A 26,170-nucleotide genomic window follows, 5' to 3' on the forward strand; every position below is an offset into this window, starting at 1 on the left:
TTTGAATCAGTTCTAATGAGGTGGATGAAACTGGAGCCTATTATGCAGAGTGAAGCAAGCCAGAAAGAAAAACACCAATACGGTATACTAACACATATATATGGAATTTAGAAAGATGGTAACAATAACCCTGTATGCGAGACAGCAAAGAGACACAGATGTATAGAACAGTCTTTTGGACTCTGTGGGAGAGGGTGAGGATGAGATGATTTGGGAGAATGGCATTAAAACGTGTATAATATCACATATGAAACGAATCGCCAGTCCAGGTTTGATGCATGATACTGGATGCTTGGGGCTGGTGCACACGGACGACCCAGAGGGATGGTATGGGGAGGGAGGAGGGAGGGGGGTTCAGGATGGGGAACATGTGTATACTTGTGGCAGATTCATGTTGATGTATGGCAAAACCAAAACAATATTGTAAAGTAATTAACCTCCAATTAAAATAAATAAATTTATATTAAAAAATAAATAAAATCTATATCCTGGACTTAAAAAGACATGCTCTGATAACATACTTGAAGCCAGAATCTCCAGCCTGATCTCCTCAAGACAATGGTGTAGACCTTTCCAAGAACTACTTCCTGAAACATTTCTCTAGTGCTTAGGATTTCTAAACATACCTCGACAGGTTGTAAATCTCCAATAACAAAAAATGGGCCTGTGTCAATATCTGGGTCTTTGGGGTAGATGTTTGTTTTTACATGGTGTTGGAAGTGCCGGTTATTCCACCATTTTGCAGATAAGCCCTGAGGAGAAGAGAACATTCATTAGCTGCAAGATTTCTCTCCTGAAATATCTTTCATTATCAGAGTTTTCCAAAACTAAAGAAAATCAACGCTGAATATTCATTGGAAGGACTGATGCTGAAGCTGAAGCTCCAATACTGACCACCTGATGTGAAGAGCCAACTCACTGGAAAAGACCCTGATGCTGCGAAAGACTGAGGGCAGGAAGAAAAGGGGACGACAGAGGATGAGATGGTTGGATGATATCACCCATTCAATGGACATGAAAAAAGCAACTTTGTGAACTGGTGATGGACAGGGAGGCCTTGTGTGCTGTGTTCATGAGGTCGCAATGAGTCGGACCTGACCAGCGTCTGAATAGTAACAATCAGAGTTTTCTGCCTACATATCCAAGGTTTAATTAGGATATGGATTCCTGGAACATGCCGCCACCCCTCATTCCTGGGTCACAGAATGATTCATCGCCTAGAGGCTCTAAAAGCTTCCCAGCAAATAATTGTCTTACCCAGGAACACAAATTCCAGGTTAAAACAACTCCTGATAATGAAGAAGAAGAAAAACCATTGAAATGAAAGGTTTTTCCATCTTTCTTTTTTTTTTTTTGTCCTCCTTTTAAAAAGAAACATGAAATAGGTAGAGCAGATAGAACACTTCTTATTTTATAAAGAAAGAAACTTCAGCTCTAAAACTAATTAGTTCTGGGGGGAAAATGGCCCCAGGGTTCCTACTTCAATGAATATTTTAAAGAATCATGGATCTGAAGTCATCTCCTATGAGGGCTTGCCTCTGATCATCACATGTTCAAGCTTCAATGATCTCATTACATATGAAAGAATAAAAGTATTTTAGTTGATGCTGAGCTCATGTCATCTGTGATTGTTTGGGACTTTTTTTCTTTCAGTGAAAATCTTAAGGTTTTAACAGAGAAAAGGATTTGGAAGCACATCAACTTACTTGCATCCACTGGATGTATAAATGCATCTGTGTGGTTTGGGAAAATCATCTACCCTTTGATGTTCAGTTTCATCTTCAGTAAATATAGTATCATACAATGACATTTACCGGCATGGGTTGTTTAAGGAGACATGAATTGCTCTCTGTAGAATACTGGCATATTGAGATATTAAATTTCTCTTCCCTTCCCCTATTATGTTAATCATTTATAAAAGAATAAGCAATAGTCGTAGCTTTTACTGAATATATGACATCTCTCAAAAAGTGATTAATGTGTATTTTAGATCTCCAGTGCTCAATAGAGTAGCCCTTATCTATGGGTGGCCACTGAGCACTTAATAAGTGACCAGTCAAATTGAGGCGGGCTGTGTAAGGATATAATACATACTAGATTCAAAGCCTCAGAATGAAAAAATAATTTTTATATTTCTTTTGTGTTAAAATGAAAATATTTGAAATATATACAAGAATAATGAGGTTGGAAGAGGGTATTTGCTGTGACCAGTGTGTTCTCTTGGCAAGATTCTATTGGCTTTTGCCCTGCTTCATTCATCCTAAGGTCAAACTTGCCTGTTATGCCAGGTATCTCTTGATTTCCTGCTTTTACATCCCAGCCCCCTTTGATGCAAAGGACATCTTTTTTCAGTTTTAGTTCTAGACGGTCTTGCAGGTCTTCATTAAACCATTCCACTTCAGCTTCTTTGGCATTAGTGTTTGGGGCATAGACTTCGATTACTGTGACATTGAATGGTTTGCCTTGGAAATGAACAGAGATCATTCTTTAATTTTTGAGACTGCATCCAAGTACTGCATTTAGGACTCTTGTTGATTATGAGGGTTACTCCATTTCTTCTAAGGAATTTTTGCCCACAGTAGTAGATATAATGTTCATCTGAATTACATTCTCCCATTCTGGTCCATTTTAGTTCACTGATTCCTAAAATGTCGATGCTCACTCTTGCCATCTTCTGTTTGACCACTTCCAATCTGCCTTGATTCTTGGGCCTAACATTCTAGGTTCCTATGCAATATCGCTCTTTACAGCGCTGGACTTTACTTCCACCACCAGTCACATCCACAGCTCACCACTGTTTTCACTTTGGCTCTGTCTCTTCATTCTTGCTGGAGTTATTTCCCCACTCTTCTCCAGTAGCACATTGGGTACCTACCGACCTGGGACTTCATCTTTCCGTGTCATATCTTTTCGCCACTTCATCCTGTTCATGGGGTTATCCAGGCAAGAATACTGAAAAGGAGTACAAAATGAAGCAGGGCAAAGGCTAGCAGAGTTAGCTCGGCTTGGATTACTGTGATTCTAAATGGTTTGCCTTGGAAACGAACAGAGATCATTCTGTCATTTGGTTTCTCACCAAATCCTAGAACATCATAGAAAAGCTGATATCCTGTTGAAGTGCTAGTTTTAGAGATGAGAACACTGAGAGCCAGAGATAGAATCTGACTTGTTCAGGGTTACACAGTGAGCATTATCAGAGCCTGGGCTAAAACCTACTTTCATCAGTCCATGTCCTGTTATCTAGCATCTGTCCATCTATCCATCCATCATTCTATCCATCCATCCATTCCTTCATGCATTCTACAAATGCTTATTGAAGGCCTACTGTGTGTTAGGCACTCTGTTAGGCCCTGCATTTCAGGGGTGCATAGGATAGTGTTCCTGTCCCTCTGGAGCATATCTGAGGGGGATAAGACCAACTGCCCCTGCTTTTTCCAGCAGTCTGGGTTTTGCAACCCTCAACTCTTAAACCGAGCCATCTAACTTTCCATAGTTTCTCTCTTTTGTTAAACTTTTATCTATTCTGCATCATTTCTTTTATTTGTACATTGTCTTCCCAGGATTAAATGGTTTGCTGGATTCCCCTAGCCTCCTAGAAGTACAGGTCCAGACCCCTTCTAAGAATATCTCTACTCATGCCTTTGTAGGGTATATGTCCTGAGAAGTGGTTCTTTAATGGTGTACCAGGGATTGGGCCAAATAGTTTGTTGGCTAAGAAAAAACAGAACTTCTTAAATAAAATTAACCATTTCTCCTAAACATTTAAAATTCTAATTTTAGCATATATGTTATAATGTTTGTGTGTGTGTGTGTACATATAGTTACTACATTGTTAGTATATTTACATTTACTTGTGGGGTGTGTAGTAACATTTTTTGCTGATAAGTGTATGTAGAAAGCACTGCTTAGTGAAATGACTTTCAGAATCCCATCATACTCCTGGAACATTCTGTACCTTGAGATGACCCATCACAAATTTGTGCATCAGGCGGTTCCACTTGGACTTCTTAAATATGGAAAGGTGCCCCATGTCATGTTGCAGAAATAAACCCTGAGCCTAGAAGAGACAGGATTACTGTCAGAGAAGTTGACAAGTTAAGAAGAAAGTAGTAAGTGAGCCCTCTGGTAGACCTGGGAACCCCTGGGAATATTGAGAGAGCTCTGTGTGCATCTGCCACACTTGCTGTGTTCTTTCCCATCTCTGTGCCTTTGCACAGGTGGTTCTGTTAGTTGACAATACTCTTCTCTCAACTGTCACAACCTCCAGCGTGGAATGGACGGAGGATGCCTTTGGAGTCAGGCTGACTAGGGCTCTAAACTGTCCTTCACCACTTTACAAGTTATACAACTCTTGGCAAGCTAGTCGGTACCTCTGAACCCAGTTCTTTGTTTGAGAAGCAGGGATTATAATATACCTTACTCATTGAGCTGTTTTGCAGCTGAATACACGTAAAATTCCTGATAATGCTAAGCAGTCAAATATTTGTTTCCTTTCTTGATTCCAAAAGTTGCTTTTCAAAGAATAAAGCAAGTTGACTTTTCAAGAAAAAAATGAGCAGATAAAATTTTGTAATTAACACTGATGTTAATTCTCCATGAAATCACCCCAATTGCCTCAATTAGAATTAGATACCTCTTTCTGCTCCAACAGCATATGCTTGTTTCTTTTCCTTCTGCCTTATATCATGTCTAGATATTTCAATGACCAGCTCCTCCCCTGGAAGACTGTTTCCCAAGTGCAGGGTCAGGTGTGTTTCCCTTTGTGTCCCCAATACAATGTTGTGGTCATAGAATGCCATCTTCAGAGATCTGTGCTTCATTCAAAGGATTTATCAATTGGCCTGCTACATGCCAGTTGCTAATTGCCATTTCTGGTAGAATACATGATCCTTCAGTTCAGTTCAGTTGCTCAGTCATGTCCAACTCTTTGCCAACACATGAATCGCAGCATGTCAGGCCTCCCTGTACATCACCAGTTCCCAGAGTTCACCCAAACTCACGTTCATCAAGTCGGTGATGCCATCCAGCCATCTCATCCTCTGTCGTCCCCTTCTCCTCCTGCCCCCAATCCCTCTCAGCATCAGAGTCTTTTCCAATGAGTCAACTTTTTGCATGAGGTGGCCAAAGTACTGGAGCTTCAGCTTCAGCATCATTCCCTCCAAAGAAATCCCAAGGCTGATCTCCTTTAGAATATACTGGCTAGATCTCCTTGCAGTCCAAGGGACTCTCAGGAGTTTTTTCCAACACCACAGTTCAAAAGCATCAATTCTTCGGCACTCAGCCTTCTTCACAGTCCAACTCTCACATCCATACATGACCACTGGAAAAACCATCCTATTATCATGTAATAATAAATAGACTCTCTTCATAGACTGGTGTATTGATAAGTATTGGTGAAATGAGGCTTTTGGCTAGGGTCTCAGGGAATTTAAAAAAATACAGATATATAACTTCTTTTTAGTAGAATCTTTTTTTTAAGTGGAAGCATGTTTAAACAGCATGTATAAATAGTAATACACACACACACACACACGTATAGGTATAAATTAATGTGGGGCTTCCTTTCTTCGTGGTGGCTAAGACAGAAAAGAATCTGCCTGCAATGTGGGAGACTCGGATTTGATCCCTGGGTCAGGAAGATTCCCTGGTAAAGGGAATGGCAACCTACTCCAGTATTCTTGCCTGAGGAAATCCATGGACAGAGGAGCCAGTTATAGTCCATGGGGTCAAAAAGGTTGGAAACAACTGAGCGATTAAAAAGAGAACAAAATAAGCTCACGTGTGTGCCTATAGTCTTAACAAAATCATCGAACAACCATGAGAAATGTTGGTTGGTTAATGAACGAAAGACAAAGGTGAAGGTTACGTGGCCGAGAAAGGAACTGCAGTTTCTGACATTGTGCGGATAACGTCGGGCAAAGAGCAGCAGCTGTCAAGGATATTTACCACATGCCAGTCTCTGTGCTAAGTACTCTACAGAGTAACTTGTTTAGTTCTCCTCAGAATATTTCCATAAAAATTGTTACCCCATGTTACAGATAAGAGAACTGGGGCCCTGTGGGTTTTGATAACTTAGCTTGATGGGAAGTGCCAGGCAGCCACTGATACCAGTGTAAAGAGAGAAGAAAAATTCTGAGGCTTCCCATAGAGCCACTGCCTGGGCTTAAGATACCTACTTACCTGAGCAACTGTGAGAAGAAAAGAAATGAATATTGTGATAAGCCAGCCACTGCCAAAATGCCACATTATTACCCAAGCCAGGGCCTCCAAAATCAAGATCTGGGCAAGGTGAAGGAAGAAGAACCCCAGGTTGGCATTGAACATATTCAAGGTCTCTAATGTCCTCCGCAGTTCTTGGAAATCTTCCACCAACCGGGACTGTGAAATAAGCATGCAAGAAAGGAATTAGTTCCTTCAGTGGAGAGGGAGCACAGATGAGCATATATTATTAATCTATTTTATCAGTGTATGATACCTTAATTTTATGAATAGACATTTATTTATTTAATAAACTTAATTAGGCATAATTTAAACAAGAAAACGAAACCTTAAAAAATTAACAGAAAGCAACATGCTTAAAACAAGTTATGATAATATATATATATTTTTGGAGAAGAGACAAATGAGTAGTGATTTGTAAACTGTCCTCACATTGTAATGAGACTTATAACTTACTTCTTTTTGGGGGGATGGGGGAGGTTCAGTGAACAGATACATAACTTTAACAATTCTTTTTAAAACTGATTAATTAAACAAATTTGATGCAGATAATTTCTTTTGAGGTCTTTATTGAATTTGTGGCAATATTGCTTTTATTTTATTTTATTTATTTTTTGGGGGCTGTGAAGCATGTGAGATCTGGATTCCCTGACGAGGGATCAAAGCTGCACCCCCTGCATTGAAAGGAGAAGTCTTAACAACTGGGCTGCCAGGGAAAACCCCTTAAATTAATTTTCTACTTTTTCAAACAAAAAGGTTTATTGAAGTTTAGTTGATTAACAATGTTGTATTGGTTTCAGGTGTACAGCAAATCATATATATATATATATATACACACATATTGTTTCTTCAGATTCTATCCCGTTGTAGACCATTATGAGATATTGAATATAGATCCCTGCCAAACAGTAGGTCCTTGTTGTTTGTCTGTTTTGTATGTAGAAGTGTGTAGCTATTAATAATAATTGCCTTTTTAAATCAATGTGTTGTTTGATCTCTGAGTATACTTTGGGGAACTTTGCTATCTATACGGATCTGTGTTACTTTCTATGTTATCATCTGTTTAGTGTGTGCAAAAGACTCCTCTATGAGAGATAGCATTCACTTAGATTAGCTCAAAGGGTGAATTTCTTGTGAGATGCTCAGAAGCTCTGCAGGAACGAGACAGGGTGTCCTGTGGTATTTGTGGTGTGTCTATTGGCTGAAGGAGTCCTTACTCTGTGTACATGTACTGTGCTTACATATGTACGTCAAGTGCTAGCATGGATTTATGAACTTGCACATACTCGAGAGTCAGCAGAAGGCCTGGGAAGAAATATCTCCTTACCTTAATAACTATAGTGGGTTTGAAACTCAGACTGTTGAGAAAGTGACCAGGGTATAAGAATGAAAATTTGATTGTTCAGATGTAAAAGAAAAGAGTAAAATTTGAAACATTAATTTAAAAAAGCTATGAACAATCCTAGAAGCAAGAAAATTCATTTCAAAATTCACTGATACAACTTTTAAATGATCCAATACCTGGGAAGGGTCTGGATGGGCTCATCTCTAAAGACCCCATGAACATCAGAATGCTGGTGGCCTCAGATAACTTTCACAGATCACACAAGTGTTATAGTCAACAAAAGGTTCAAAATATAGTACTTAGGTGCAAAATAAAAAATGAAAGATGATCTCTGTTCATTTCCAAGGGAAACCATTCACGAGCAGAGTAATCCAAGTCTGTGCTCTGATCACTAATGCTGAAGAAGCTGAAGCTGGATGGTTCTCTGAAGATTTACAAGACCTTCTAGAACTAACACCAAAAAAAGATGTTCTTTTCATCATCAGTTCAGTTCAGTCGCTCAGTCGTGTCTGACACTTTGTGACCAAATGGACTACCGCACACTAGGCTTCCTTGTCCATTATCAACTCTTGGAGCTTACTCAAACTCATGTCCATTTAGGTGGTGATTCCATCCAATCATCTCATCCTCTGTCATCCCCTTCTCCTCCCACATTCAATCTATCCCAGCATCAGGGTCCTTCCAAATGAATCAGTTCTTCACATCAGGTAGCCAAAGTATTGCAGTTTCAGCTTCAGCATCAGTCCTTTAAATGAATATTCAGGACTGATCTCCTTTAGGATGGACTGGTTGTATCTCCTTGCAGTCCAAGGGACTCTCAAGAGTCTTGTCCAACATCACAGTTCAAAGGCATCAATTCTTCAGTGCTTAGCTTTCTTTCATCATAGGGGATTAGAATGCAAGGGAAGTCAAAGGTACCTGGAGTAACAGGCAAGCTTGGCCTTGGTATATGAAATGAATCTCAGCAGAGGCTAACAGAGTTTTCCCAAGAGAACAGACTGGTCATAACAAACACCCTCCTTCAACAACATGATAGATGACTCTACACATGGACATCACCAGATAGTCAATACCAAAATCAGATTGATTATATTCTTTGCAGCCAAAGATAGAGAAGCTCTATACAGTCAGTGAAAACAAGACCAGGAGCTGATTATGGCTCAGATCATGAACTCCTTATTGCCAAATTCAGACTGAAATTGAAGAAAGTAGGGGAAACCACTAGGCCATTCATGTATGACCTAAAGTAAATCAGTTGCAGTTATACAGTGGAAGTGAGAAATAGATTCAAGGGATAACATCTGATAGACAGAGTGCCTGAAGAACTATGGACTTAGGTTCACAAATTGTACTGGAGGTGGTGATCAAAATCATCCCCAAGGACAATAACTGCAAAATGGCAAAGCAGTGTTTGAGGAGCCCTTACAAATATCTGAGAAAAGAAGAGAAGTGAAAGGCAAAGGAGAAAAAGAAAGATATGCCTATCTGAATGCAGAATTCCAAAGAATAGCAAGGAGAGAAAAGAAAGCCTTCCTCACTGATCAATGCAAAGAAATAGAGAAAAACAATAGAATAGGAAAGACTGGAGATCTCTTCGAGAAAATTAGGGAAAATTTCATACAGAGATGGGCACAATAAAGGACAGAAACCATATGGACCTAACAGAAGCAGAAGATATCCAGAAGAGGTGGCAAGAATACAGAGAAGAACTATACAAAAAGATCTTAATGAACCAGATAACCATGATGGTTTTGCGATCACTCACCTAGAGCCAGACATGCTGGAGTGTGAAGTCAAGTAGGCTTTAGGAAGCATCACTACCAACAAAGGTAGCAGAGGTGATAGAATTCCAGCTGAGCTATTTCAAATCCTAAAAGATGATGCTGTTAAAGTGCTGCATTCAATATGCCAGCAAACATGGGAAACACAGCAGTGTCCACAGGACCTGAAAAATCAATTTTCATCCCAATCCCAAAGAAAGGGAATGCCAAAGGATGTTCAAACTTCTGCACAATTGTAGTCACTTCACACGTTAACAAAAGAATTCTTAAAATTCTCCAATCTGGGCTTCAACAATACGTGAACCAAGAACTTCCAGATGTTCCAGCTGAATTTAGAAGAGGCAGAGAATCCAGCAATCAAATTGCTAATATCTGTTGGATCATAGAGAAAGCAAGGGAATTCCAAAAGACATCTACTTCTGCTTCAATCACTGTGCTAAAGCCTTTGACCATGTGGATCACAGCAAACTGTGGAAAATTCTGCAATCGCTGGGAATACCAGACCGCCTTACCTGCCTACTGAGCAACCTGTTTGTAGGTCAAGAAGTAAGAGAATTGGACATGGAACAACTGAGTGGTTCTAAATTGGGAAAGGAGTACATCAAGGCTGTATGCTGTCACCCTGCTTATTTAACTTCTATGCAGAGTATATCATGAGAAATATTGGGCTGAATGAAGCAGAAGCTGGAATCAAGATTGCCAGGAGAAATATAAAAAACCTCATATATGCAGATGACAGCACCCGTATGGCAGAAAGTGAAGAGGACCTAAAGAGCCTCTTGATGAAGGTGAAAGAGGAGAGTGAAAGAGCTGGTTTAAAATTCAAGATTCAAAAATGAAGATCACGGCAACTGGTCCCATGATTTCATGACAAATAGATGGGGTAAACAATAAAAACAGTGACAGACTTTTATTTTCTTGGGCTCCCAGATCACTGCAGACTACGACTGCAGCCATGAAACTGAACCTGGCTTGCTCCTTGGAAGAAAAGACAAAACTAGACAACACTTTAAAAAGGAGAGATGTTACTTTGCCAACAAGTGACTGTCTAGTCAAAGCTATGGTTTTTCTAGTGGACTTTATAGTCTATTGGACTATAAAGAAGTCTGAGCATCGAAGAATTGATGCTTGAACTGTTGTGTTGGAGAAGACTCTTTCGAATCCCTTGGACTGCAAGAAGATCAAACCAGTCAATCCTAAAGGAAATCAGTCTTGACTATCCATTGGAAGGGCTGATGTTGAAGCTGAGGTTCCAATCCTTTGACCACATAATAGGAAGAGCTGACTCATTGGAAAAGACCCTAATGCTGGGAAAGATTGAAGGTATGAGGAAAAGGGGACAACAGAGAATGAGATGGCTGGATGGCATCACCGACTCAGTGGATATGAGAGTTTGAACAAGCTCTGGGAGATGGTGAAGGACAGGGGAGCCTGGCGTGCTGCAGTCCATGAGGTCACAAAGAGTCAGACACAACCTAGCAACTGAACAACAGCGACAGGGTGTTTCCAAGCTTGGCTGATTTTACCATCACAGTCACTGTACTGTTGGGGATCACTAAAGCCCAGAAGAGTGATTAATGTGAAATCCTCAGCAAGTGATGGAAGCTGGACTTTAGCCTGTACTTCCTGACATTCAGTTTTGTGCTCAAACACTAATTGTCTATATACATATCTCTGGGTAATCACAGATGCACAAAGAAAATTCATATCATCTCTTTACCCTCAGGGATCAACACTGTTTTAGATAATGAACAATTATAGCTCTCAACCATGAATGGGATTATGTTTTCCTTAGAGAAAATATTTAGGGAAAACAACAAAGCTCTGCATCATTTCCTCTTTTTGCCCTAGTGCGTCCTGCCCTAAATGACTCTGTAAAGTTAGAGGCTTGCAAGTTACTTGCATGACTGCTGAGTTTATGATAATTGTAGTCTCTAAAGTTTATTGAACATTTTCTACATTCTGGTCAGTGTTCTAAGCACTTTAAATGCCTTTAACGCTTTCAGTAATCTCCCAATAACACTTATATGGTTGATTCTATTGTTGCTATTTTACACAGAGAGACACTGAACCACAGACAGGTTTGGTAACTGGCCTAGACTCATATCCCACAGTCTCAAGCCCTTCAAAGTCAGGGTTCCAAGACGGATGGGCCTTGATGGAAAGTTGTGACCAAACATGGTCAGAAGGGAATGGCAAACCACTTCAGCATTCTTGTCCAAGAATCCCATGAACAGTATGAAAAGGCTAAAGCTATGACACTGAAAGATGAGCCCCACCCAGGTAAGTAGAGGTCCAATATACTACTGGGAAACTGTGGAGAAATAGTACCAGAAAGAATATAAGACTAGGCCAAAGCAGAAATGACACCCAGTTATGGGTGTGTTTAGTGGGGAAAGTAAAGCCTGATGATGTAAACAACAATACTGCATAGAGACCTGGAAAGTTAGGTCCATGAATCAAGGTAAACTGCACGTGGTCAAGCAGGAGATGGCAAGAGTGAACATCAACATTTTAGGAATCAGTGAACTGCAATGTAAGGGAATAGGTGAATTTAAATCATATGACCATTGTATCTACTACTGTGGTCAAGAATCCCTTAGAAGAAATGGAGTAGCTCTCATAGTCAACCAAAGAGTCTAAAATGTAGTACTTGGGTGCAGTCTCAAAAATGAGAGTATGATCTCTGTTCGATTCCAAGGCAAACCATTCAGTATCACAGTAATCCAAATCTATGTCCTGACCCCTAATGCTGAAGAAGCTGAATTTGAATGGTTCTCTGAAGTCCTACCACACCTTCTAGAACTAACACCAAAAAAAGATATCCTTTTCATCATAGGGAATTGGAACACAAAAGTAGGAAGTCAAGAGATACCTGGAGTAATAGGCAAGCTTGGCCTCGGAGTACAAAATGAAACTAGGCAAAGGCTAACAGATTTTTGGCAAGAGAATGCACTGGTTAAAGCAAACACCCTCTTCCAACAACACAAGAAACGACTCTACACATGGACATCACCAGATCGTCAGTACTGAAGCCAGATTGATTATAGTCTTTGTGGCCAAAGATGGAGAAGCTCTATACATCGGCAAAGACAAGACTGGGAGCTGATTATGGCTCAGATCACGAACTCCTTATTGCCAAATTCAGACTGAAATTGAAAAAAGTAGGGAAAACCACTAAGCCATTCAGGTAGGAACTTGCAGTAATACAGTGGAAGTGACAAATAAATTCAAGGGATGGGATCTGATAGAGTGCCTGAGGAACTACGGACAGAGGCTCACAACATTGTACTGGAGGTGGTGATCAAACTCATCCCCAAGGAAAAGAAAAGCAAAATGGCAAAGTGGGATCTGAAGAGGCCTTACAAATATCTGAGAAAAAAGAGAAGTGAAAGGCAAAGGAGAAAAGGAAAGATATACCCAACTGAATGCAGAGTTCCAGAGAATAGCAAGTAGAGATAAGAAAGCATTCTTACGCGAACAAAGCAAGAAGTAGAGGAAAATGATAGAATGGGAAAAACTAGAGATCTCTTCAACAAAATTGGAGATGTCAAGGGAACATTTCATGCAAGGATGGGCACAATAAAGGACAGAAATGGTGAAGACCTAACAGAAAAGAAGATAGTAAGAAGATGTGGCAAGAATAAAGAGAATTATGCAAAAAAAGCTCTAATGATGCAGATAACCACAATGGTATGGTCATTCACCTAGAGCCAAACATTTTGGAGTGTGAAGTCAAGTAGGCCGTAGAAAGCACTGATATGAAAAATGCTAATGGAGGTGATTTAATGCTAATGGAGGTGGTGTAATTCCAGCTGAACTATTTGAAATCCCCAAAGATAATGCTATTATAGTGCTACACTCAATATGCTAGCAAATTTGGAATACTCAGCAGTTGTCACAGTACTTGAAAAATCAATTTTCATTCCAATCCCAAAGAAAGGCAACACCAAAGAACATTCAAAATACCACATAATTGCTCTCATTTCACATGCTAGCAAGGTAATGCTCAAAATCTTTCAAACTAGGCTTCAACGGTGCATAAACTGAGAACTTCCAGATATACAAGTTGGATTTGAAAAAAGGAAGAGGAATCAAAAAATCAAATTACCAATATCTGTTGGATCATGGAAAAAGTAAGAGACTTAAAAAAACAAAAACAAAAACAAAACCTGCTTCACTGACTACTCTAACATTCCTCTGGGTTTATTGTTTCTTCTGACCCTTTGTGGATCGCAACAATCTGTGGAAAACTCATAACAAAATGGGAGTACTATACCATCTTTCCTGCCTCCTGAGAAACCTGTATGCAGGTCAAGAAGCAACAGTTCGAACCAGACTTGGAACAATGGACTGGTTCCAAATTGGGAAAGGAGTATGTCAAGGCTGTATATTATCACCCTGCATATTTAAATTATATGCAGAGTATATCATGTGAAATGCTGTGCTGGATGAAGCAGAAGCTGAAATCAAAATTGCTGGGAGAAATATCAACAACTTCAGATAAGATCATGCCGCTCTAATGGCAGAAAGCGAAGAGGAATTAGTCTGTTGATGAAGGTGAAAGAGGAGGGTAAAAAAGCTGGCTTCAAACTCAACATTCAAAAACTGAAGATCATGGCATTCACTCCAATCACTTTATGGCAAATAGATGGGGAAAAATAGAAACAGTGACAGACTTTATTTTCTTGGGCTCCAAAAGTCACTGAAGCTGGTGACTGCAGCCATGAAATTAAAAGATGCTTGCTTCTTGGAAGAAAAGCAGTGACAAACCTAAATAGTATGTTCAAAAGCAGAGACGTTACTTTGCCAACAAATGTCCATATAGTCAAAGCTATGGGTTTTCCAGTAGTCAGGTATGGATGTGAGAGTTGGACATGAAAGAAGGCTGAGCATCAAAGAATTGTTGCTTTTGAATTGTGGTGTTGGAGAAATCTCTTGAGCATCCCTTGGACTGCATGGAGATCAAACATGTCAGCCCCATAGGAAATCAACCCTGAATTTGCATTGAAATGACTGATGGTTAGGCTGAAACTCCAATACATTGGCCACCTGATAGAAAGAACCAACTCATTGTAAAAGACCCTGGTGCCTGGAAAGGTTGAGGACAGGAAGAGCATAGGGTGACAGAGGATGAGATGGTTGGATGGCATCATGGACTCAATGGAAACTCAAGCAAACTCTGGGAGATAGTGTAGGAACATGTAGGCCTGGTGTGCTGCAGTTCACAGGGTCGCGAAGAGTCAGGCATGACTTACTGACCGAACAACAATATCTCAGCTCCTACACCTTGTCATAGGAACCGGGCTGTGTCCAGGCTGTGTGCCTGATGGCCCACTCGTCTCAGTACAGTGCGTTGCTTCCTGACACACAGCCTTGAGGGATGCACATGGACCTCAGGAGTCAGCCTAAGTATTCGTCTTGGGCCTGCACTTAACCAGTCCTCTTTCCTCAGATTCCTGCTATCCCCTTGTGAGTTTGTTTCTTCATTTCTTAAAATGGAAATATAATTCATATTCTTTCTGCCGCACAGTGATATCTGGATCACCACCTTGTACAAAGTATTTCAAAAGAATGGTACAATTGTAAGCTGTTTTAAAACATGAAGTGCAAAAAAAAAAAAAAGTGCTTAATATTACCTAAAATCCCTTTAAGCTTTGTGTGCAACCATTCTAGTGAATTCTAGTCTTATGGAGGCCCTGCCCTTTGAAGACAGTTTTTCAGTCAACCAAAGTCTTGGTGAAATAAAAAAGTGGTGCTTTTCGTGGGGAATACCCAAAGGTCTGGAGCCAGGAAGAGGTGAACTGGAGTTCCTGTCTTTGCTTTACAGAAGGTAGTTTATTCTCCTGGAACTGTAATTTCTCCAATTGTAAAAAGAACTATAATTAGGATATAGTCACATCATTGATTCAACAGCTATTTATGGAATTCCTACTACAGGTCCAATCCTGCACCGGTAGGTACTGAGGACTGAGGGATGAGCAAAATTGACATAGTCTCTGCTCTCATGGAAACTGGTTTAACAGGGAACATCAAACAATTATAAGCAGTCATGGAAAAAGAAGTTACTTGTAAGTTGTGTGGCAAGAAGTAGGTAGAAACATGGAATTACTGTTTGGCACAGGGCCAAGCATCCCATTCCTTTGTTTCTCAGAGGTTTAAGAATTCTGAGGATCTCAGGAGGATGTCATTATTTTGAAATATTTGGAATCCACTCATTTATGCTATTTGGAGAAGGCAATGGCAACCCACTCCAGTACTCTTTCCTGGAAAATCCCATGGACGGAGGAGCCTGGTGGGCTGCAGTTCATGGGGTTGCTAAGAGTCGGACATGACTGAGTGACCTCACTTTCCCTTTTCACTTTCATGCACTGGAGAAGGAAATGGCAACCCACTCCAGTGTTCTTGCCTGGAGAATCCCAGGGACAGGAGAGCCTGGTGGGCTGCCGTCTATGGGGTCGCATGGAGTCGGACATGACTGAAGTGACTTAGCAGCATTTATGCTATTGCAGGTCCTCCCAGGCAGAATGGCTGGTTTTCCACGGAAAATGATAAGTTGGCCCTGAAATATACCTCTTCCTCATCCCTCCACACACTTTTTGGTCCCAAGACCTCACTCACATTTTTGTTTCTCTCCTGATTGGGCTCTTCTGGAGCAAGCTCTCCGATGAGCAGTGATTTAAGGTACAACCGCACAATGTCAGGGTCCGGATGCATGGCTCTGAAGACGTCCTGTGAATCAGAGAGAACTGTTAGAGGCTTAAAAATGACATGCTTACACACAGATTATCTCCCCTTTCTTACCTCGTTCTGTACCGACCTTAGGAATCAGCACAGACTATGTTATAGAGCATTTACTTCTAACTCTAGGTTGACACTTCAAGTTCACTGATCAGAGTTACCCTTGAAATTCTTCTATGAGAGCCTCACACTGGAGATCCACCCACTGAGTGCATGGCTTACTAGGCAAGTCCTGTAAAGTTGATCCCCAAGCATTGGAAGAGATCGTTGTTTATTTTATTGAGCATGAGAAGAAGTAGTTGGCTTTGAGATTGTGGGCCACTGTGAATCTTTAGAGACAAACCTCAGGCTTGGTGTGGAAGTTGCCCACATTGTTTGGAGCGTGCAGCAACCAAGACTGCCTATACAAACCACATCTATCAGTTTCTCTTTTAGTTCTTGGTCAAGGACCAGGGGACAGAGGCAATTGAATTATTTCTAAGGAAAGACAAGTTAAAGTTGATGATGATAACAAATGTCTAAGAGAGCATGGGAGCAAAGCCCTCAAACCCTTAGTTGTCTAAAGTGGCACTTTCTTGGCTAAGTTTATCACTGAAGAAGCCTTAGCATTCTTTCTAAAATAACAACAACAACAACAAATAACACCATAGCATTCTCTGTAGGTGCTGGAGACAGGCACAAAATAGAGCTGATCCACTATATTTTTCCAACTCCACTCCCATGTTAAGTAGTAACTCCAAGTGGCTATGAGAAGCAGTGTTGATTCTCATGTCCTGCTTAAGTTTGGAAATAAGATATAGACTTTTTTTTTTTTCCTCGAGGGATTTAAACTGCTTTGGGGGAAGGAGCTTTCTCCAAGAGTAAGATACTGGGCTTCTTGCTATTATGGTTTTGAGAATAGGAATGGTCAATATGAAGAAAAATAACCAAGGTTTATTAATTTGAATATGTAGAATCCACACACAATACCCTGGAGTGGTGGTGTTGCAGAGTGCTGATTAAGAAACTGGATCCCCGAGCAGCCTTCCTACACATAAGTCTATGCTTGCTGTGTAATTGTGGACACATCTCTTAACCAGTCCATGCTCATGTTTTCTCTTCCCTAACACGGGAGTGATGGTAATAGCTACTCAATTTATAAAGTTATTATAAAAATTAAGTGAGTTGATTAGAATCTGAGTGGTTTATAGTAAATTCTCAAACATATTAGCTCTCTTTCCTATACGTGTGCCTCTGGGCTTCCCTGGTGGCTCAGATGGTAAAGAATCCGCCTGCAATGCGGGAGACCCAGGTTAGATTCCTGGGTTGGGAAGATCCCTTGGAGAAGGGAATGGCACCCACTCCAGTATTCTGGGCTAGAGAATTCCATGGACAGAGGAGCCTGATGGGCTACAGTTCACAGCCTTGCAGAGTTGTACAAGGCTGAATGACTAAGATACGCAGGATAAGAGCCACCTGCCTTCCTTCTCTTCAATAAAATATAACAGTTCAGAGATTTTCTTTCCATACTCCACTCGGAGTGAGCTCTGAATTGTTTTAGTGAAGACAATGAATCCTCCATCGTCAAAATCTAAAGCAACTTTAGATACATCTAGAACTACATACAAACCTACACATGGAGCATTTTCATATGTATAGGCTTGTATGTATATATATAACATGAATGAGGCTATTCAGAAGGGTGCAATATCAACTCTTTAGACTCACTCTTCTGGATTCAGTGATGGAAGAAGGGATTTGTATCCGTGAGAACCAGTCCAGGACCTGCTGCTCCTTCTGCCTTTGCACACTTGCTCTGACCCCCTTGGGAAATGCTGCTTTCAAAGATGTGTTTTCGTTGTCACATTCAATGACCCTAAAGTTAGTTTACCTAACCAGGATGAGAGTCATTCGGTGATTAACCATGTGACTAAAACATTTCAGGGTGGCCCATACTGGAAAATCATGGTCTGCCTGCTGTTAAGGAACAGAGGAGGGCGAGAAATTCTCTGAGGGATCAAGGTCAGGGTGCAGAGCAGGGGAGAGGCCCTGGACTTGCTTCTTACTCTGAGAAGTCACCCAGAGCCCTGGAACAGTGTGCTGATGCTAATATTCCTCTGAGTTCACTGTTTCTTCTGATCTTCAGCAAGATTCACAGGTCAATACTGCGACAACAGAGCCTGAAGACCTACAGAGTTTTCCAGAAGAGTAAGAATTGCCCTGCTGTGTGGAACTCTTTTCATTGCATTAATGGGCAGTGCAAATATGGCTCAGGCAGTCTTAGAATATTCAGTTTGAAGGAATTCACTATTAGAGTCTAGATACTGAGTAAGTTGTGAAATCTTCTCAAAAGACCTTCAAAAATGAGTTGTTGTTTTTTTTAAATTATCTTTATTTGACAAGGATGCTCCTCCTGAAGAAAGTCCAGCGGTAAATGACGGGGAGAAGGAGTAACACCATGTTTTTAGTGTATCCTGTGTACAAGGTGCTCTGTGGGCCAACTCATCATCATCAGCTTACTTCTGTGAGGTTCCATCATCTTTGTTATACATATAAAGACTCCAAATCTCAGAACATTGCCACAGTAAGTGGGAGAGCCAGGAATTGAACTCAAGGCTATGTGGCTTTACAGCCAGGAAGCCATAAAGGTCCATTCCAGCCTTAACATGTACAGTTCTTTTCCTGAAAGAAGGGTGACACAAGATTGTTTTGGGAGGATGTTAAGATCAGTATGTGCATGCTGGGCAGTTAGTAAAGTGTTTCCCCACCTTAGGTTTTAATCACGTGAGGACAGGACAACCCACTCCAGTATTCTTGCCTGGAGGATCCCCAAGGACAGAAGAGCCTAGTGGGCTATAGTCCATAGGGTTGCCCAGAGTCAGAGGTGACTAAAGTAACTTAGCCCAACTTAGCATACAGGATGCTTCATACGGACATGTTGTAATCTATGTGATTAATTCCTCTTGTTGGACATATAGGTTGTTTCTGGCTTTTCATAGGTAAGCTTTTCTAGGTGAGAAGGTCTAAGCCTTGACTAGTTATTAGCATTGTGCATTAGTTTAAATCATATATTTTGAAAAAACAATCAAATAAACAATATGTTCTATAATAGGAATTGATGCACTTGTGTCTTGTATAATAGACTTACCCTCTTCCAACAACACAAGAGAAGACTCTACACATGGACATCACCAGATTGTCAACACTGATAAAAGATATATTATATTTTTGCAGCCAAAGGTGGAGGAGCTCTATAGAGTCAGTAAAAACAAGCCTGGGAGCTGACTGTGGCTCAGATCATGAGCTCCTTATTAGCAAATTCAGACTTAAATAGAAGAAAGTGTGGAAGACCATTATGCCATTCAAGTATGACCTAAATCAAATCTGTAAGTATTATTAAGTGGAACTGAGAAATAGATTCAAGGGACTAGATCTGGCAGAGTGCCTGATGAGCTATGGATGGAGGTTCGTGACATTGTGCAGGAGAAAGGGAGCAAGATCATCCCCAAGAAAAAGAAATGCAAAAAGGCAAAATGTCTGTCTGAGGAGGGCTTACAAATAGCTTTGAATAGAAGAGAAGTGAAAAGCAAAGGAGTAAAGGAAAGATATATCCATTTGAATGTGGAGTTCCAAAGAATACCAAGGAGTGATAAGAAAGCCTTCCTCAGGGGTCAATGCAAAGAAATAGAGAAAACAATAGAATGGGAAAGACTAGCGATCTCTTCAAGAAAGTTATAGATACCAAGGGAACATTTCATACAAAGATGGGCTCAATAAAGGACAAAATGGTATGGACGGAACAGAAGCAGTAGATATTAAGAAGAGTTGGCAAGGATACACAGAAGAACTGTACAAAAAAGATCTTCACGACCCAGATAATCATGATGGTATTGTCACTCAGCTAGAGCCAGATAGCTTGGAATGTGAAGTCAAGTGGGCCTTAGGAAGCATCACTACGAACAAAGCTAGTGGAGGTGATGGAATTCCAGTTGAGCTATTTCAAATCCTAAAAGATGATGCTGTGAAAGTGCTGCACTCATTATGCCAGCAAATTTGGAAAACTCAGCAGGGGCCATGGGACTGGAAAAGGTCAGTTTTCATTCCTATCCCTAAGAAAGGCAATGCGAAAGAATGTTCAAACTAGGGCACAGTTGCACTCATCTCACATGCTAGTAAAGTAATGCTAAAAATTCTCCAAGCCAGGCTTCAGCATTGCGTGAACCATGAACTTCCAGATTTTCAAGGTTGATTTAGAAAAGGCAGAGGAACCAGAGATCAAATTGTCAACATCTGGTGGACCATCAGTAAATCAAGGGAGTTCTGGGAAAACATATTTTTCTGTTTTATTGACTATGCCAAAGCCTTTGACTATGTGGATCACAGTAAACTGTGGAAAATTATGAAAGAGATAGGAATACCAGACCACCTGACCTGCCTCTTGAGAAATTCATATGCAGGTCAAGAAGCAGCAGTTCGAACTGGACATGGAATAACAGACTGGTTCCAAATAGGAAAAGGAGTACGTCAAGGCTGTATATTGTCACCCTGCTTATTTAACTTGTATGCAGAGTACCTCATGAGAAATGCTGGGCTGGATGAAGCACAAGCTGGAACCAAGATTGCCAGGCAAAATATCAGTAACCTCAGTTATGCAGATGACACCACTCTTATAGCATAAAGTGAAGAACTAAAGAGCCTCTGATGAAAGTGAAAGAGGAGAGTGAAAAAGTTGGATTAAAGCTCAACATTCAGAAAACGAAGATCATGGCACCTGGTCCCATCACTTCATGGAAAATAGATGGGGAAACAGTAGAAACAGTGTCAGACTTTATTTTGGGGGGATCCAAAATCACTGCAGATGGTGATTGCAGCCATGAAATTAAAAGACATTTACTCCCTGGGTGAAAAGTTATGACCAACGTAGACAGCATATTAAAAAGCAAAGAGGTTACTCTGCCAACAAAGGTCCATCTAGTCAAGTCTATGATTTTTTCCCAGTAGTCATGTATGGATGTGTGAGTGGGCTATAAAGTAATCTGAGTGCTGACGAATTGATGCTTTTGAACTACGGTGTTGGAGAAGACTCTTGAGAGTCCCTTGGACTGCGAGGAGATCCAACCAGTCCATCCTAAAGGAAATCAGTCCTGGATATTCTTTGGAAGGACTGATGTTGAAGCTGAAAGTCCAATACTTTGGCCACCTGATGCAAAGAACTGACTCACTTGATAAGACCCTGATGCTAGGAAAGACTGAAGGTGGGAGGAGAAGGGGATGACAGAGAATGAGATGGTTGAAGGGCATCACTGACTCAATGGACATGAGTTTAAGTAAATTCTGTGAGTTGGTGATGGACAGGGAGGCCTGGCATGCTGTGGTCCATGGGGTGGCAAAGAGTCAGACATGACTGAGCAACTGAACTAACTAACTAACTCTTAGTAAAATTCTTTGGACAAAATGACAACTTATCTCAGAATAACTAAGGAATAATAAATGTCATTTTTGAGTGTTTAATCTGTGCCAGGTATAAGAAGAAAACCTTTATTTTATCTCTGCTGACTTTGACATTCATACTAAGATAGAAGTATCATTATCCCACTTTCTAGATAAAGGAGCTGAGGCTCCAAGACTTCAGCAAGCTCCTCAGGACATTCCTAGTAATTGGTGGAGACCAGATGCAAACCACACCTCTTTCATGCCCAAATTTGTACTCTTAATCATTAGACTGGACACCTCAAAAAGTTTTGGAATGATTGACCACATGAATGAATGAATGAATGAATGAGTGGCCCTATGGAACAAGCTACCTTCGTATCATTATGTACTTTTCATGAGAAGGATGGACGCTTGGAGAAGAGTTTCTATGTAAATAAGGAAAGATGCCCCCCTCTGGGCAGGTGCAGCTATGGTCCAGGGCTTGTGCACAGAGATCATATTTGGTGCACAGTTGCCTTTCAGGGCACCACCTGCAAACACTTTTTAGTCTGTAGAGAGACAGCATCTGACCTCAGGTTCTCTGACTAGAGTCTCGCCGTTTTCCCACCACATACTCCTCTGTTCCCAAAGAGTTGGCAGCAAACAATCAGTGTTTCTAAGCAGGTGGTAAACAGGAAATGTTAAGCACACCTCTGAGTCTATGGAGGTGTGATACAAATAACAATAGCTATGGTTTAATGAAAAGGGTGTCTGGCAGTATGCTAAACACTTTACAAGCTTTAGTCTCATTTTCTAATTAGATGGGCACGGTTGTTCCCATTATGCAGAGGATGAAGCTGAGTTCCAGAGCATTTCAGGGACTTTCCCAGGCTTATCTAACCAGTATACCGTACCTCAGGCTCCATGGACTCTGAGTGGCCATGGAATACCGCAGTTGTCAGAATTCTCCTGGCACCCTTCCGTCTTCTCTAGCCATCATCCACTGGGGACTTTCCTCTGAACATTCTGGATCTGCCTTCTAAAAGGCTAGGGTACATGACTGACCATGCTCAGGGTGCTCATCCTTAAGAAACAAATCCTGAGGTGTCATGGGTATTTTCCCACAGGTTCTGATTGTTTCTATTTTATTAATCAATTCTTCCTTGTTGACTAGAATTGGATGCAGAATCGTGGTCTTTCTCTAACTTCTGGGAGATTAAAAACTCACCAGCAAATTGCAAATTCATCAGCTGACCTGCTTTCTGCAAGCTACATCTACCAGTTATATTCAAGGTGGTTGAAGGTACATATTTTTCTAACACATCCTCTGAGCTGATTCTGTGACTTGTGTTAGAAAAGCATCGTCCATATTTTCTTTGTGTTGTGGAGATGAGATCTGTGGTATTTTTTCCCCTCTTTTTTTGCCACTTTATTTTTTTAATTGAAGTAGAATTGCTTTACAGAATTTTGTGGTTTTCTGTTATTTATCAACAAGTATTTTTTTCCCTTTATTTTTGTTAATTTTTCTCTCAATTCTTACACAAGTGCCTGTCACTTGGCTTCTTCTATCCTGAGCTCTCTGGCTTCCTAGGGTCTTCCTGACACATGTGAGACTCCCATCATGGACTACAAGCTCATGCACACTTTCCCAGGAAAAGGTTGAGCTTTGCTTTGAAAATATAAGATCAGACTGGAGTGGTGGAAATGTGGAAGGGTCTGTTCATAAAGGCATTCCTCTGACTACAGAATCGAGACAAAAAGACGGTAGAAGACCCTGATTAGACAGAGAAGTTGAGACATTTGGAGAAAATGAGAATTGGGGAAAGAAGATGTTGCTAGTGTCAAAACCCAAAATCTTTCTTACTTTGCAAACTTGCCGTATGCTTGTGTATTCTGTTTTTACCAGTCAGGTAACACTCACAGAGCAGAGCTTCATGAATCAATATTTTTAGTCCTATGCTTTGAAACCAGTTGGAAAAATTATATACTAACATGAAAACAATAAGGGTAACATAAAAATAATCTGTTTAAATTTGTACTCGATAATATGCTAATTTTCTGATCTTGAATTAGTTTATTTGACACCTTTTATTCTCCATTTCTTTGTGTGTATAATATGGAGAAAAAGTTCCTAATTGGGCTAAAACCAACTTTCTTATAGAATATTTTAAAAGGGATTCCTAAATATATTTAAGGATGGAGAAACCTCCTTCTTCAATATTAAATGGAAATTTTATTTTTAAGATCAGTTATAAAGTGCTTTATGGTAAAAAACCTATCTGATCTTAAAATTTGTCTCTGTTATTTGTGGACTGTGAGATACATTATTTTCATGTGTTAGCATCATTTTTTTAATCTTTAATATGTGAATAGAATGTGTTTATGGTATCTTAGGGCTTCCCAAGTGGTGCTGATGATAAAGAACACTCCTGCCATTGCTGGAGAGGTAAGAGATACAGGTTCGATCCCTGGGACAGGAAGATCCCCTGGAAAAGAACACAGCAACGCACTTTAGCATTCATGCCTGGAGAATCCCAAGGACAGAGGTGTCAGGTAGGATGTGGTCCATAGGGTCGCAAAGAGTTGAATGTGGCTGTATGTATGTGAGAGCTGGACTGTGAAGAAAGCTGAGGGCTGAAGAATTGATGCTTTTGAACTGTGGTGCTGGAGAAGACTCTTGAGAGTCCCTTGGACTGCAAGGAGATCCAACCAGTCCATTCTAAAGGAGATCAGTCCTGGGTGTTCTTTGGAAGGACTGATGCTAAAGCTAAAACTCCACTACTTTGGGTACCTCATGCGAAGAGTTGACTCATTGGAAAAGACTTTGATGCTGGGAGGGATTGTGGGCAGGAGGAGAAGGGGACGACAGAGGATGAGATGGCTGGATGGCATCACCAATTCAATGGACATGAGTTTGAGTGAAATCCATAAGTTGGTGATGGACAAGGAGGCCTGGCATGCTGCAATTCATGGGGTCGCAAAGAGTCAGACATGACTGAACAGCTGAACTGAACTGAAAGCTACTTAACATACATGATGTTAGGCATCCATTGAAAGTCCATTTTTTTCAGCTATTTTGGTGGTGGAGAGTCATGAGGAAAACCAGTGAAGGAAAGTGGTTAAGACTGAAGTTAAGAAAGATAAGTGTTTTCAATTTGAGATCTGCTGGCTTGGTGAATTTGAGTCAGTCACTTAACCAATCTGATTTCAGTTACTTCTTCCATAAAAGTGGGCTGTATCACCTGTATCCCACTGAATGAACTGCACGACTAAAAAGAGCTCTACAAAGTCTAAAAGCCTGTGTCACTGTACGCTTCAAACAGCGCTCAACATTCTGATGCTCGCCAGATGGACTGCTGCCTACTTCACGCACTCCAGTTGTAGGAGTCTGAGAAATTTCTACTTGAGTCACGACATTTTTTCCAGAATTTACTCACCTATTTGTAATTTTCTTCTTATAAGACAATAACTACATTTCAAAACCAAACAAATAAAACAAAAAACATAATGCCAAGAACAAAAACCAACGAAGAACCAAAAACCAAACAAAAACCAGTACACATAGTATCTACTGTCAGCATCTGAGCCCACCCCAAAGCCAGTGCAAATAATAGCTAGACCTTGAGGCTTAATTAGCTTTCAAGTTTTTGCTGGATAGGAATACTGAAAAGTTGGTTTGGGAGGAGATGAGTGATCATGGAGCTTGAACGGGTACTTGAAATGGTTTTGGAAAGACAGCCAAGGTCCCAGCCACCCAGCACCTGGAACAGAGAGCGAGAGGGCAGGCTATGAGCTCCTTACCGTGGCATCTTCCCCAGCGTAGTGCTTGAGGACTTGCCGCCCACCAGGATGCCTGTCCGCCCAGCCAGTAACATCGTAGATCTTGCGATTGATCACCAGCCACTGATCAGTCTTCTGATTGTGTCTCTGGATCTCCTGCCAGGTGTACCTGTTGAGGCTTTTTCTGGGCAAGTCGCACTTTGCATTTGCCTGCTGCCTTGCAGAGAGCTTGGCTTTCCCACTTGCTCCTGGTTTCCTGTTTGCCTGATGCTTCTCACCTAGGTCCAGCTGGTTCTCATCTACACGGCTCCCACTGCCCTCAGGCTTTTCTTCAAACTCCATTGTCTTTGTACTTTTAGAATTTCTGACTTGACACCTGGAATTTCTAATTCTCACCTGACTGAACTACAGAATGACCTTTTCCCTCTCCTGTGAAGTAAGAAGCCTTCAAAGAAAACTGTTTAGCCTACTTGACTCTTGGCAAACCTGATAGTTAGTTCCTTCCCAGCCTCTCACCTCTCTGTCCTGAGTCTTTTTTGTCCTGATGAAGAATTTCCCCGCACTCCAGAACGTTGGTCTACCTTTCTCTCTTCTCTCTGCTGGCTGATCTTTTAGCAGAGTTCTTATTCGTCATTAAGTGTCCTTTAGTCAAGAGCTAGAGCCAATCACAGCCCAGGGAATGGTGTGGCCTGACCCCTGGGAGGAGGGGCTGGGCTCCTTCTTTGCTGTCTGCACTGGCATCATGCTGGGTCAGGCTCATTAGCTCTCCCCCATTGAAAGGAAGAGTTGTTTTAACTCAACACAGGAGCAGAAGCTTGCAAAACCTCTAGGAGGCTATGAACGCCTCCTGGAATTGGGAAATGTTCTTTCTTTGTTGTTGTTAAGATTGGAAATTTTCCTTTCCTTCTGCTTT

At 40.9% G+C, this 26,170-nt stretch overlaps 1 protein-coding gene across 1 annotated transcript in view; it reads right to left on the reverse strand.

Annotated features, from left to right (window-relative positions):
- Positions 1 to 25,839, reverse strand: part of LOC114118559 (fatty acid desaturase 2-like protein FADS2B) — a 39,266-nt gene extending 13,427 nt beyond the window's left edge. The window contains exons 1-5 of the mRNA XM_042233544.2: positions 25,279 to 25,839; positions 15,967 to 16,077; positions 6,181 to 6,378; positions 3,956 to 4,057; positions 627 to 752 (exon numbers count right to left, since the gene is read on the reverse strand). Coding sequence (XP_042089478.1) covers positions 627 to 752; positions 3,956 to 4,057; positions 6,181 to 6,378; positions 15,967 to 16,077; positions 25,279 to 25,599 — 858 coding nt within the window. The 5' untranslated portion in view covers positions 25,600 to 25,839. The remainder of the gene's footprint in view (positions 1 to 626; positions 753 to 3,955; positions 4,058 to 6,180; positions 6,379 to 15,966; positions 16,078 to 25,278) is intronic.
- Positions 25,840 to 26,170: the final 331 nt, after the last annotated feature.

Source organism: Ovis aries, chromosome 15 (assembly GCF_016772045.2).
Source record: "Ovis aries strain OAR_USU_Benz2616 breed Rambouillet chromosome 15, ARS-UI_Ramb_v3.0, whole genome shotgun sequence".
Lineage (NCBI taxonomy): Eukaryota > Metazoa > Chordata > Mammalia > Artiodactyla > Bovidae > Ovis > Ovis aries.